Below are 13,481 nucleotides of genomic sequence, written 5' to 3'. Positions count from 1 at the left end.
TCGCTCGCCTCCGCGGCCGCGCTGCAGCGGGCAGGCGGGAGCGGAGCAGCGGGCGCTGCGGCGGGGTGGCGTGTGCGCAGCCGGCGGCGCGGAGATACGCGTGAGCTCCCTGCGTGCTCGCGGATGCACCAAGGCTGCATCCCGTTAAAACGATCTCGGGGAGGTTTTAAAGGGGGGCTGTGCCCTCCCCGGCAATAAATGATCCCTCTTCCCCCAGCGTTTCTCGTGCGCGTGCTTCGCTGCGGTCCCGCGCTAGCCGTTTGACCAGTGGATCTTAAAACTGTCTCTTTGCCCCAGGTCCTTGGCACAGCCTGGTGGTTCACGATGGATCCTCTCTTCCCTGCCCATATTTTGGAAGACCCTGACCTGAGGAAGCTGCTGAACGACTCCTCCATGCTGAACCTGAGCTTTCTCCCCAGCAACTGGTTCAACAACGGCACAGGGGACAGCTTCCTGCCGCTGGGCATCAAGATAACCATCGTGGTCGTCTACTCCATCGTGTGCATCGTGGGGCTGGTGGGCAACTGCTCCGTCATGTATGTGATCGTCAGGTAGGACATGCAGGCGGCATGCCAGGGAGGCTCCTGGGAGAGGTGCGAGCGGAGCAGCCCTTCCCCTCCAAATCGGTGCTCTGGCTGAAGCGGGCAGGTGCTTCCCTGGTATTTGCTATGTGTTGTAGAGGTGAAGATGTGGCATTCATTTTATTGTTTGGTTTTATTTGTTTTTCTCCCCTCCTAGGCATGATGAAGGCTCTCATCAGCTCTTTCAGCTGCCCTCTGGTGCCTCCTAAAGTTTAACCCAGAGAATGGAATAGAGCAATCAGATCTGTTTAAAAAAAAAGCAGAGCTCTTTGCAAATTGTGAGACATGGAGCTGGCTGTCCCTCTGTGGAGGGGAAAGTGCTGGGAGTGTCTAGCTGCCAGAGTGCCTAATCTTTAATGGGACATCTTCCTCCTGTGCAGTGTCTGCACAGAAGAGTGCACCCAGCCTTGGCTGCAAGTGCTGCTCCGTTTGGGAGTTGGCATTTTCTGAAGCAGAATCTAGTTCCCAGGGAAAGGGCTTGCTGGGTGGCTCTGTGTTACTTTTGCAGGGGAAAATCATTAATGTAGCTGGGAGAACTTTGAAATTACAGCTGTAAATAAGATGCGACAGGATGTTGCGGGGATGAGGGCAGGTTGTCTGGCTGCAGACAGGCTCCTTGCCCGGAGGCCAGGAGAGCAGAGGGACCTTTGCAGAGGGACAGAGCGAGGAGCATGCGCCAGTCCGGCAGCGCTGCCCAGCCTCCTGCACGCTAAGCCACGCTCCTGGCTTTTCAAGTGTCCCTCTCTGGCTCTGCTATAGTTAAACCACATTATTTTCTGAAATCAGAAGTCTTTTCCTCCCCTTTAAGTGCAAAATAAGTTTGTGTACATCGAGACGGTGATCCTCCATCCAAAGCCAGCAATCTCCTTCTGATCTGTGTATCTTGGATGTTAAGAGCAAGCTTCCATTTTGTACATACCTTGGAGCAGGTTCCTGGTACAGGTAGATGCTGTCAGCACAGAAGAGACCAGGTACATTTGTTTTCTGCTCCAACAGAAAGGATGAAAATAGTTAGCAGATATTCAGGCACTGAGATTAAGTCTAGCTCTTGCTGGGAATCCTGCTGATTCCAAAGCATCTTTCCCGTGAATACACACGGCTCAGCCGGGGAGAGGCTGCACAACGAGGTCTGCAGTGTCACAGGCCTGAGTGGAGGCTACATCTTTCTGCAAGGGTGAAGCAACGTTACAGTTTATCAGGCCTCCTGTCAGCGCTCTTCCTGCAGAGGAGTTTATGGCTGGGAGAAGGGATTGCAACAGCACGGGGGAGTTTGAGGACGTGGAGGGAGGAGGTTTACGGTGCAGCAGTGCCATGTTTGGATGGTCCTTGCCTCAATGTTGTTTGGTGTAGTAGCATTTGTTCAGGTAGACGTGGTGTTTGTGTGTGCATGTAAGATGAGGCATTTTGACCCCTCTGCACCAGCTGCATGGCCCACTCTTGCCCCCCACGCTGTGTTGTGGGGCAGGAGCGGTGGTGCTGGAGCCCCCCTTGCTGCTGCTGGGCTGTGAGTCCCTGCAAACAAAAGGTTTCTGGTGTGGAACCGGTGGGGAGGTAGGGGAAGGAGTCCTTGCACAAATCTTAACACTTTTTGGAAGGAGAAGCCCTGGGAGGAATTGCAGCCCTGGCTGCAAAGATCTTGTGGGATATAAAGAGCCGCTGTCACTTTGTGCCAGTGGAAGTGGGTCAGGCACTGGTTCCTGTTCATGGATGTGATGCTGCTGACCATGAAAATGGGCCTTGCTGGCCCCTGGGGAGAGCGATCCCTCCTGCTGCCTAACGCACAGGGCACATCCCAGGGGATGGAGCCCGCTGGTCCCTGTTGGCCCCTGCCCAGGGGTTGTGGCAAGTTTATTGCCAAGAACATGAACTGTCCCAAACCGGCATCCCAGTGTGGTCAAGGTGGACATGCACATGGTGCTACAAGGCCACGCTTTCGAAACAGCAACTTCTCTTTTGCTGCTTTCTGACTCTCATCTTCCAGCTGGATAAATGGGACCCAAGAAAGGAAAGTGAGATTTAGCCCTGGAATTTTCCCTGGAACTTAACTTTTTGTCCTCCATTTTTTCCTGGTTTAAAACAATTAGAAACTCAAGACTAGTGCCCTCCCCCTACCCCAACCTTTTTCCTCCCAGCACCTCCACTCGGTAACTCCCTATATATACAAAATACCCTATAGACATTTTTACCATTTGGCTACTCTTTTTTTGGGATTCACCTGTTTTTTCTCAAAAACTTCTATGTGAGCCTGGAAAGGCCGTTTGAGTAACGTGTGCTGGGGGAAGTTATAACTCAGCAGCACATGTCTAAGAGGCTGCTGTTTCCTATTGCTTGTCTGCATCAGGCTCTCCTGGCTGAGGCTGCTAGTGGGTAACACTGGGGGAGATAGCCGTCAGCGGGTGGCAGAAACGGGGGTCGTCGCTGTCCGGGAGTTTTCCCTCCTTGCCCTGTTTGTTGAGCTCAGGTGGGGTTAGCCAGAGGGAAGCGGGGCAGGCACGGCAGCCGGGTCCATGCGGGGTTTAAATGTGAGGGAAAAGTCGGGCTGAGAACCTCGAATTGTAGACCCTGCTCATATAAACGCACTCGCGCAGAGCTGTGCAGCCGGAGGAGCAGCCCTGCGAGGAAGATGCTCCTGGCCTAGCTGCTTCCCGAGAGCAGCTTTTCTCCTGGGTCGCAGCACTGGTGCTTCTGCACTCTGTGTCTTAAACCGTATCTTTTTCAGCAGGTTAAAATTCGGGTGCTGGCAAGTCAACGTGGCATTTTGGGACTTTTTCCGATGTCATAGCTCTCCCATTTATGGAATGGATTAGCAAAAGCACCGAGTCGCAGCCCTGCCTGTAGGTATGCTGCACTGTACAAAAGCTGTTTTTCACCTTTGTTGCTGCCTGCAAGCAGCCTGTGCGTTATCCTCCCCCAAAAGAGCGGTGCTGGGATGTAGACAGTAATTGTTTCCTGTTTTCTTCAGTGAGTTGGGAAACACAAAGACTAATATCAGCACTCGAGGAAATTGGAGGCTTCGGGAAGGCTTGTTGTTTGTTCATCTCGAACAAATTTCTTGCAGGGCTGAGGGAAGAGTTGAAAATCCTCTTGGTATTTCGGACAAAGATAATAAAGAAAAAAAATCAAAGCCTCCTCTGGGTTTTCCCCTCTGTTGTAGAACCCAGCCTACGTTTCTATTATATTTGGAGTGATTTAACGTTTGGAATGATTAATTTATAGCTACAGTCGTCACGTGACTGTCAATCCTCTTGTAGTGCTGAGCGGTGCTAATGGGGGCTCCCGTCGGGAAGGCTGTTTCCCGGAGGGTGCCGGCCCGGGGTGGGAAGCCACCTGGGTCCCGTTTCTCGTGGCCGAGCTCGTGCCTGCTGCCCCTTCTGCTCCTCTGCTGTTTCCTGTACTGCTTTCAATGTGAAACGAGAGGAGTTGAACGGCACGAGGTGGAGAGGGTTGGGAAGGAAAACAGGCTGCCGAGATGCCTCTTGTCTGATAACTGAGTTCTGCGATGCGGGATGGCCACGGCCTCTGCTTTTGGGAAGGAAGGAGAAAGGGAGGGAGGTGCTGGCCAGGCTGGCAGGGAAGGGGGACCGGGGACAAGGTGTCCCGTGTTGTCCCCATCTCCATCCTCCGATGGATGTGATGCTCGGCAGCAAGGAGGACGTGGTCCCTTGGTTCTGTCCTCCTGGATCCAGCCGTCCCCGCAGCGGTGCCATGTCCCCAGGGCTCTGCCTGGGCTCCTCCAGGTGCCGCCGCTCGTCAGCGCTGCGGCTGCTCCCTTGCCCCTGGGTCTTCTCTCCTCTGCTAGTGCCTTTTCCCAGCTTTCCCTCCTGCATGAAACTGGGTTTTTCCGGGAGCCCGGGCTGCTCCACGAAGCCCTGAGCTTTGTTCAATTCTCTGTATTGATTAACACTGCTGCGGAGCAGTTTAAGCAGCTGTCTAGGCAGATTAGAGCCGTCGGGCCCCTAGGTTTTTTTTGCTGCTTTAAGGAAGCTACATGCTTTAAAAAAATTAAAAAGGCTCTTTCCGAAGCTTGTTGGCCCCTGGTGAGGATGTGCCGGCTGCGCGGAGCAGCCTGGGATCATGCCTGTCCTTCCCTTCCCGCTGGGCTCTCGCTTGCGTTCGAGCTGCCCGTCGAGGGCGATGCGGGATGCTCCCGCCTGCTCTTGCCGTAGGAGAGCCAACGAAGCGCTCCTGCCCTGGGGCGCTGCAAGGGGCTCCTGCCTCCGGCCGCGGGGGCTCGGGGCCACGATTGGGGTTTGGACAAGCCGTGCATCCCTGATCATACGTATTTTTTGTGCAGAACGGAGCAGAACCGCTCACACAGCTGCAACGGTGTCACTTCACCAGGGCTCTGAGCTTTGCATCGACAGCGGCACGGGTGCCCGCGCTGGCGTTTGAGGCTTCGAAGGTCTGGCGCGAGCGACTTGGTGAATCCCCCCTGCCCTGCTTGGGAGGTGGGAAACCCGGGTTTCGGCGGCTGCCGTCCCCCGGGGCAGCTCTGCGTCGTGTACCCCCCCTGCGTGGGGGAGGCTGAGTCGTATTTCGTCTCCTCTGAAAACCGTATTGATCTCTGAAGAGAGGGTGAGGGCAGCTGGCTGTGATGCGACGCGGAAAATGAAGTTAATTATGACATTTCAGCGATGCTGACTTCTTAATAGAAAGCTCTAATGGAAGAGCCTTGACCGGCCATATATCTCGGAGCGGGGATTGAGCGAGCGTTTAATACGGTGCCAGCCCTGCGGACACCCGTGAGGCTGCCGGACCTCGGCGCTTCTGCTCTCTCCATGCCCTCCGCTTTGCATTTCCCGTGGCAAAAGAGGCGGTTGCTGTGATTTCTGGAGGAAGGAGGTTAAGGCCGAGGGGCTGAGCACCGCGGGGCGCATGGCCAGCAGCGGGGGCCCCCCCGAGGTGAGGGTGAAGGAGACCCACCACGCTCGTGGCTGCAAAGCTTTTTGCTGCAAAATGGATGCAAAATGCCTTCTTTAAGCCAAAGCAGCATCCCTCGCAGCCAGCCAGGCGCCCACGTGGGGATGCACGTGTGTGCCTGCGTGCAAGGCCTGTGCCCTTTGCAGCCGCGGGGCAGCGCGATGTCTCCTGTGCCGGCTCCCCAGGCCCTTCCCCAGGGAGCACCGGCGGAGGGAAGACACCCCCCGCTTTCCATAGCTGTCGCTCAGACCCGGCAGTGAGACTCGGGGCAGGAATATCACTTGTCCCAGAGGAGCGGTGCTGGCGCTGGCTGTCTGCAGGCTCCTTAACCCCTGCTTGGCAGTCGCAGTCCTGCCAGGTAATTAATTGGCTTTTATGTGCCTATGCTGTTGGCCGCTTTTGCAGTAGCATCTGGCCTCTTAGTCCAAAACGATTTAAATTTGTCTTTAAATTTGTTGTTTGCTCCTGGCCTGCCGAACCATTAAGAGCAAACCAGCTTAAATTGGGTAGAAATGTCAAGAYGGGCTGGCTGCGACACGGTGATCAGAGCAGCGGGGCTGCGGAGAGCCCCGGGGCGGGCGCGAGCACGGGGCGGCACCCACCACGGCGGTACGTGCTCGATCAGATATTGGCTTTACACCATCCGCAGGCTGAGGCCGCGTTTGGAGCGGAGACGCTGGGCAGCCGGTGCCGATTTGCGCTGTCGGAGGAGGGTTGGAGCGGCTCTGCAGGAATCCTCCGCCAGCCCGTTCCGCTCCGTGTCGCTTCCCTGCCCCTTTGCGGTCCTGCACGCGGCGCGTTGGGGAGGGCGGCAAAGGTGGAGGCGCCGGGTGGGGATGGAGGGAGCGTGCCGTCTGCATCTCGATTAGCTGCAAATTGGGAAGAGCCAAACGGAGRGGCTCCGAGAGCCCGTGGTGGGCTCCTTGGAGGCAGCGCTGGCAGCCGCCCGGCGCGGCGGGTTTTGCTGTGCCCCCTCCGCCCCGGTGCCCGCAGCCCTGGTGCACGCTCTCCACTTGCTGCAGCCGGCTGGCGTCTCGGTGCCGGSGCTTGGTGGAGCCGCTCGCTGCCCCGTGGGATCTGCCAGGTGAAAGCCGGCGAGCGCTGCCAGAACACCGGCTTTGCACCTTGGCTGGGGGCAGGATCCATCATGGTGAAAAGTGAGAGCTCAAAGCCCAGCGTGTGGGAAGGGACGTTGCTTACCTGTCCCCCTGCTTCCATGCAGCAGGTTTCCTCTGCCGGAGCGTGGCTTCATCCTGCGTAACGTCACTTGAGGTCCACTTAGCAAAAAGGAGGGTGAAGCCAAATGCTGAGTTAATATCAGTACATTTTCCACCTTAGGCTTCAGGAGCTGGGAGAAGACAGGAGTGGGGCAAAACTGTGGCATCTGTGGCAAAGATGGAGCAGGGTGGAGAGCTGAGAACTGGCTGAGCAGCCCTATGGGACGATGCTCCATTAGAAAATTGCCCCCCCATGAGCTGGTGCAGGAAATGGCTCAGCAGGGAGCTGACGTCCTCCGCGGGGGCCATGGGCTTATCCATGTCRTAGCTGTGCCGGGCAGGGGGATGGTGCCTCCTACGGCCTGAAATTTTAATTTGTCTTTTTGTGCGGATTAAGAGAGAACACTGTTGGTACCCAGGGAAAAGAAAGAGTCCACAGAGAAGTGATTAATTGATTTTTTGTTTGTACTGAACATTCTGGAAATGTTTGGGAACATGGGTTGGTCGGAGTAATGGTGGTTGGCTCTCAGGGTGCAGAGAAAGTGCAGCTAGAAGTAATTAGGTGCAAATTAATTTCCCCACCTTGCAAGAGCTCAAAACCAGCCTCTGATGTGGTGAGAAGGTCGACTGAAGGAAGTGAGGAGGTGGAAGGCCAGCCGGCCTCGCTCAGCCTCCCCGCGCTGGAGGCAGCAAGGAGAGGCCGTTCATCTCCAACGTGGCCTGCGGAGAGGGGGCTGCGCATTGGGGGCAGAGTGGGTTTTGCAGGGTTGTTGGAGCGCGGCAGGGCCAGGCTGAGCAAAACATGTTGCACCTGGGCTTGCTCGAATCGTTGCTACAGTGTCTTGGAGCCGGGGCAATGCTTGTCCAGCAAGGCCTCGTTGTGGGGTGGAAGAGGAGCCTGGAGGGAGAGCTTGAAGGTGAAGTTTGCAATCTAGACATCTCAAGCTTAGAATTATTTGAGATGCCCTGGACTTCTCTCTGCGCCTGGGTTAGGAGGACGCGTGGAGGCAACGTTGACTCTTGTGGATGCTGGATGGGTCCAGCCTAGTAGAGGTGGGAGGATCATTTCTTCTTTCTCCCATGGCTCAAAAAACACTTCCTAATGTTTTTGTTTTCTAGTGGTTAAGTGGTCCTTCTTTGTTCTAAAATACAGCTGTTATTCCCTCAAATTAGAATATTTCTAAAAAAACCCAGAGATGGGGGCCTACTGAGCTGCCTCCAAGTCCAGGCCTCCTGGAAGGATGCTTTGCATGAGCTTTCGCAGTGCATCTCTCGGCCAGATGGTTGCTCATTGCACCCTAGTGGTGATGGAGCTGCTGCTGGCCAGGGCAGTGTGCTGTCCTCTGYGAGCACCCGCCGCGTCTTGTGTGGCGGTTGGTGGGACCCATGGCCTTCTGCAGAAGAAATTCAGTTTAGCCTCTTTCCTGCCCTGGGTCAGTCAGTGAACTGGGTGAGCAAAGGACTTAACGCTGTAGGGCAAATGGAAAGAAACCCTCCTGTGGGATATATATATATATATATATTTTTTTTGGACAAAACAGGGCATTTGATCTCTGAAGTAGCATGGGAATGGTTAAAGCCCTAGCCAAGCATACAGAAGAAAAATGACTCTCAAGCAGACTTGAAATGTTTTTGTTACACCCAACAATCTGGCTCGGGTGATTTGAGTGCAGTAATTGCCTCGTTCCCCRGAATCTCTTCATTTTTAAATGCCAAGGCAAAATTTAAGCACCCTTTTGCTGTATCTCTTTCTAAAGATGTTTTCTGTAAGGCTGGCTGGAGCACTGTTTTCTGACACCAAATTTTGATGAATGCACTCTTTTTTTTTTTGTAAGAGGGGTCTGAATCAAAACCACAGGTTGGAACAAACTTGACCTTTGGGAAGCTTGGGCCAGGCCAGCCAGGGCTAGGGGATGCAAAGGCAGTCCATGGCTCCCAGAACACCTTTGGTAAGACAGCCTAAGATGATGGGACAATTTTCTGAAGTCTGAGCTGAAAATACTTTTTTTTTTTAATGTGGGTGAATACAGAATAGTGATTTAATTTCTTTTTTCCCCTGCTGACTTAGGCTGCTAGAGGAGAAAGTCTTTGTACCTTTTCACAGATCCATCCGATGCCCCCTGTGCAAATTGCCTCATTTACGCAGATTGCAAAAACTGAAAAAGGAAAGCAAAACCCACCTCGCCAGCGATGATGCTCTGGGACACATGGCACTGAAGTCTTTTGCTTTCTGTGTAAAACTACTTAGGAAGACCCAAAGTTACCTCCAGCCCTTGCAGCTTTCTGGTTATGTTGAATTTGCAATGTGTTTTGCTTGCTCATCTCTTCCCAACAGGAAAGATGCTGGTATTTTTCCCTCACCGCTTTTGGGTTATATAAGTATCTGATCTGAGCTGGCTTCCGAAGCACCACCAGCGTGCTTGGTTGTTGTGACTTCTGGGCCAGGAGGAGCTGGACCCAGGTTTATGCGAGAACATCAGAGACTCCTGTCAACTTACTCCTGCCCCAAGAGCTCCCCCAGGCTATTAAGGTCAAACATAGGATCATTTATTCTTGCTTTCCGAAGCCACAGTGTGGCAGAGAGCATTTTCAGACATCTGACTTCTAATCCGAACACGGAGCCCTAAGAAATGTAGACTCTGTATTTCAGATTGGGCACTTCCTGGCTCTCACTGCTGCAAGCCTCGCTGCATGTCTCGATAGAGTTCAGAGCAAGGGAGTGATGACACGATATTCCTCTGAGCATTTGAGTCATCTGCCAGGAGTTGAAACTCAGGTCATCTGAGAAAGGTGCAGTGCTGTTTGAGGTGTGCAGTTGTGTGCTTTGCTCTTCTGCATCAATTTGATCCCCTCACCCTCCCCTGAAAAAGTATTTTAGGTCAAATCAGACCCCATAATATTCCAATATATATCAAACTGGAGATTATACAGTAGTTCATGGGTTTCAGTGATGCTCCAAGATGAACTTGCCCTTGGTTAATAACACATCATTATGTATGCCATCTCTGGCACCATCTCCACAAAGGCCATTAGTATAGCAAGTGCTAGATGCCTGGAAGGTTTAAAATTATCTCTGTTTTAGCTCTCATTATGTTCATGAGAAGCATCCTGTGGCTGAGGCGTTAGGCTTAGGAGCTGCAGCTGAGTTCCCAGTTCTGCAGGCTCTGCATGTGCCTTGGGTAGGCGATCAAATATTTCTTTGACTCATTCCCCACTTTTGAAGCGGAGATGACAAACATTACAGCACGGCGAGCCCTGTTTTGGGGCAGTCAGTTCAAATGTTCCTCCTGATAAAAGCAATACAGTAAGGACAAAACCCCTCTTTGAACTGGGTTGACTCATAATTTTATCCAAAAATGATATTTCTTTAGAAAGATCCATTGTGATATTTTGATGTCCAATACAAATCTCATTTCTCACCAGTTTCTAGCTGCGACTAGCCAGGACTGGCTGTCTTGCCCCTTCTGACTTGACAGCTTGAATTAGCCAGAGTCTTTGGCTGTAAGCCCRTGCAAAATGGCTAATCACCTTGCCTCTGGACCATATGATGCCTTTCAATTCAGCTTATTGGGTAAAGCTCTCACTAGCATTTATAATAATGAAGCCATATGTGATAAAATCCTAGATTAGCCTTATCAAGGTAATTTTTCAAAAAGAACCTGAGGCTGTCAACTCAGACCGTGTTCACGGTCCTCGCTTGCAGTCTGTGGGAATAAGCTTTTCTTGTCCATGAAACCGATGGTGAAAGTGCCATTTGTATCATCGCAGGAGCTGGGTTGAACTGTATGTTAATAAGCATGTGGGAGGTAGGAATAAAAGGGTGGTGTTCGACCTGTGTTAGGTAAGAAAAAGACAACATCTCCTTCCTAAAGTGACAAAACGTGCTCTTCAAGAGATTTCAATTCCTTACCCATCGCCTTCCCCAGATGCCAAACAGGGTGAAACCTGTAAGTCTTTCCCTTTCATTTTGAAAAGATGCATCTTTACTGTATTTTATCAGCTTTACACACTGTCTGAAATGATCACCAAAAATGTTTTCTGCACAGAAATGTGCCCTTTGATATAAGAGAGGGTAATTGCTTTCTCTGGCTGACAGTTCCAAACACCTTCTTTTTTCTGGATTACTTGAAAAGCATTTTCTGGTTAGAAAGAGATGTTGCTGTTTCATCCACCCGTTAGTAATGGGTTTGCCGTTGGCTACTGCTATACATAGTTAGTGTTTACAAGTTTCATTCTGGTGTCTTAGGATTCTAGTTACTGCTTATTGCAGATGTTTTGTGCTCTTTACAAAACAGTCGCAAGACATATGTACTCCAGATGACACTTTAGAATCAATTCCATCCTTTCTTATGGAGAGATGGTTTCCCTCTGGCCCCCTCCMTCCTCACCATCTTCCTCCTAATACAAGATGAGTAAGGGAGCTACTTGTGTAGAGAGTTTCTGACATCTGTTTTTTGCAACATTAAGGGGGAAAAATGTGATGTTAAAGGGAATTGACTGCAAAAATATGGTGAAAACTTTGTAAGTTAGGTCTTTATATATTCATGGTGTTTTTCCCCCCCTGCCTGTTCTCAGGTGTTTTAGACAATCCTGTATTTTGAGAGACTTGTACTAAAGTCACAGTTAAGCATGGCTCTCCMTCACCCTTGCAAGATAGCCATCCTTGTGTTTTCCAGGCCATTAGGTGAATGCATTTCTCTGGTATTTCATCTTCAAATGAGTTTTCAGAGAGATTCTAGTGGGAGAGTTGTGTCCATTTGCATGAAATGCTTAGGATGAAAGTTTTCAGACTTTATCTTGTCCTCCTGGGGTTTAGGAGAATAGAAATGGGATCATTCCAAAGAACAAATATGTTTAAAATAGCTGATTAGGAATCAGGTGGAGCTCTGACCATTGTTCATTCCTACATTTTTAGATTCACCAAGATGAAGACAGCGACCAACATTTACATCTTTAACCTTGCTCTGGCTGATACCTTGTGTCTGATGACCTTACCCTTCCAGGGTACAGACACGTTCCTGGGCTTCTGGCCCTTTGGCAATGTCCTCTGCAAAATTGCCATCTCCATAGACTACTACAACATGTTCACAAGCACCTTCACCCTGACAATGATGAGCGTGGACCGCTACATCGCTATCTGCCACCCCATCAAAGCGCTGGATATCCGCACTCCCCACAAGGCCAAAGTGGTGAACGTGTGCATCTGGGCGCTGGCTTCTGTCTTTGGCATCCCAGCAATGGTGATGGGATCTGCAGAGAATGAAAACAACGGTCAGTAAAAGTGCATCCAGGGGGAGGGAGATGTTGGTGGCCAGAGCAACCTCTGGGGTCTGGCAGCCACTGGGAGAGGTACCGGTTCCCTTAGTGGGTTAAACTGCCTGCTCTCAGGCTGTCTTAACTCCTTCCTCTCTGCCCTTGCCTTTCTGCATCACTGCCACTGCTTTTCCAGTATTAAACATGCCTAAGTTAAACTGAACGTAGAGATGCTTTTGCTCCCAATACAGGTTTGCTGATCTTTCCTCCTCTTTATTTTTTACTTGCAGAAATTGATTGTCTAATCAAACTCCCGTCACCCGTGGATTACTGGGATCCAGTGTTTGGCATCTGCGTCTTTCTCTTCTCCTTTATGATCCCTGTGTTGATCATAACCATCTGCTACAGCCTCATGATCAGGCGTCTCAAGAATGTCCGTGTCCTCTCAGGCTCCAAGGAGAAGGACCGAAACCTGAGGCGCATCACCCGAATGGTCCTGGTGGTGGTGGCAGTCTTCATTATCTGCTGGACTCCCATCCAGATTTTCGTGCTGGTCCAGTGCTTGGGTGCCAAGGCAGAAAGCGAGCTTGAGCTGGCCATCTCCTGCTTCTGCACCGCCCTGGGGTACGCCAACAGCAGCCTGAACCCAGTGCTCTACGCCTTCTTGGATGAGAACTTCAAGGCATGCTTCAAGAAGTTCTGCTTCCCCACTGCCTTCAGGACCGAGCTCCAGATGTCCAACAGGATGTGCAGCATTGCCAAGGATGTGGCTTATGCCTGCAAGAACTCGGAGGGGACTAACAATCCGGCCTGACTAGGCATGGAAATTCCCATGGTGGCTGTCGCCCAGCAGAGTCCAACCACCCCCACATCAGAGCTAACTCAGATAACGGCTCTTTAGCAGGACCTCAAAACTGAGAGGCAAGAAACCTCAGAGGCAATTTTGGGGGTTGGGAAAACCGGATCCTGCAAGAGCATGCAGAAAAAGTGAGCCAATTTGACGCATTTTTAATTCCAGTGCCCTCTGCACTGAAGAATGTGTTTCACATCAGCCCTTTGATTCCTAAGAACCGCTGGTGGTTTGCAATGCTATCAGAAATTCAGGAATTAAGGGGTTTAAACCAGGCATTGCTCCTGGGCCTTACATTTTTGCTGCTGGGAGACAGACAAAATGCAAACTATCCTTTTTCCTTCCTGAGCTGTTTAAGATGCTATCGGCTCATATGGCTCACCAGGCGCTCGCGTGTGGATTTTATTCCCGCGGCATTGCTCTGAAATTAGACTTTGCTGAAGCCAACATGGGGAACAGCCGTCAGACAAAACCCTAGATCATCTCCAGGATGAGTCATCATGCAGGCAAGGGAGCAGGGAGGGAGCAGAGGATGGGCTGGCGGAAAGGGAAATTCAAACTGTCTGGAGCCAGGTGAGGTGCCTGGCTGCAAGGCTTGGCTCAAAGCCTGGGGACAAGAACAACACCAGCTCCCGCGGCCGGAGGTCTGCAATAAATCCT

At 51.7% G+C, this 13,481-nt stretch overlaps 1 protein-coding gene across 2 annotated transcripts; it reads left to right on the top strand.

The window, feature by feature from the left end:
- Positions 1-300: 300 nt before the first annotated feature.
- Positions 301-12,988, top strand: OPRL1 (opioid related nociceptin receptor 1). Of its 2 annotated transcripts, none has more exons than XM_026090546.1 (3): positions 301-551; positions 11,634-11,989; positions 12,262-12,988. In XM_026090546.1, exons 1-3 carry the CDS (start codon positions 325-327, stop codon positions 12,783-12,785), a joined length of 1,107 nt encoding a protein of 368 aa, XP_025946331.1. In that variant the 5' UTR covers positions 301-324; the 3' UTR covers positions 12,786-12,988. The 2 variants fall into 2 exon arrangements, with proteins under 2 accessions (XP_025946331.1, XP_025946245.1); XM_026090460.1 differs by having other exon boundaries at positions 394-536.
- Positions 12,989-13,481: the final 493 nt, after the last annotated feature.

Source organism: Apteryx rowi, unplaced genomic scaffold (genome assembly GCF_003343035.1).
Source record: "Apteryx rowi isolate R43461 unplaced genomic scaffold, aptRow1 scaffold_0, whole genome shotgun sequence".
NCBI classification, from domain to species: domain Eukaryota; kingdom Metazoa; phylum Chordata; class Aves; order Apterygiformes; family Apterygidae; genus Apteryx; species Apteryx rowi.
Note: the sequence above shows the minus strand (reverse complement) of the source record. Positions and strands in the feature narration are given on the sequence as shown.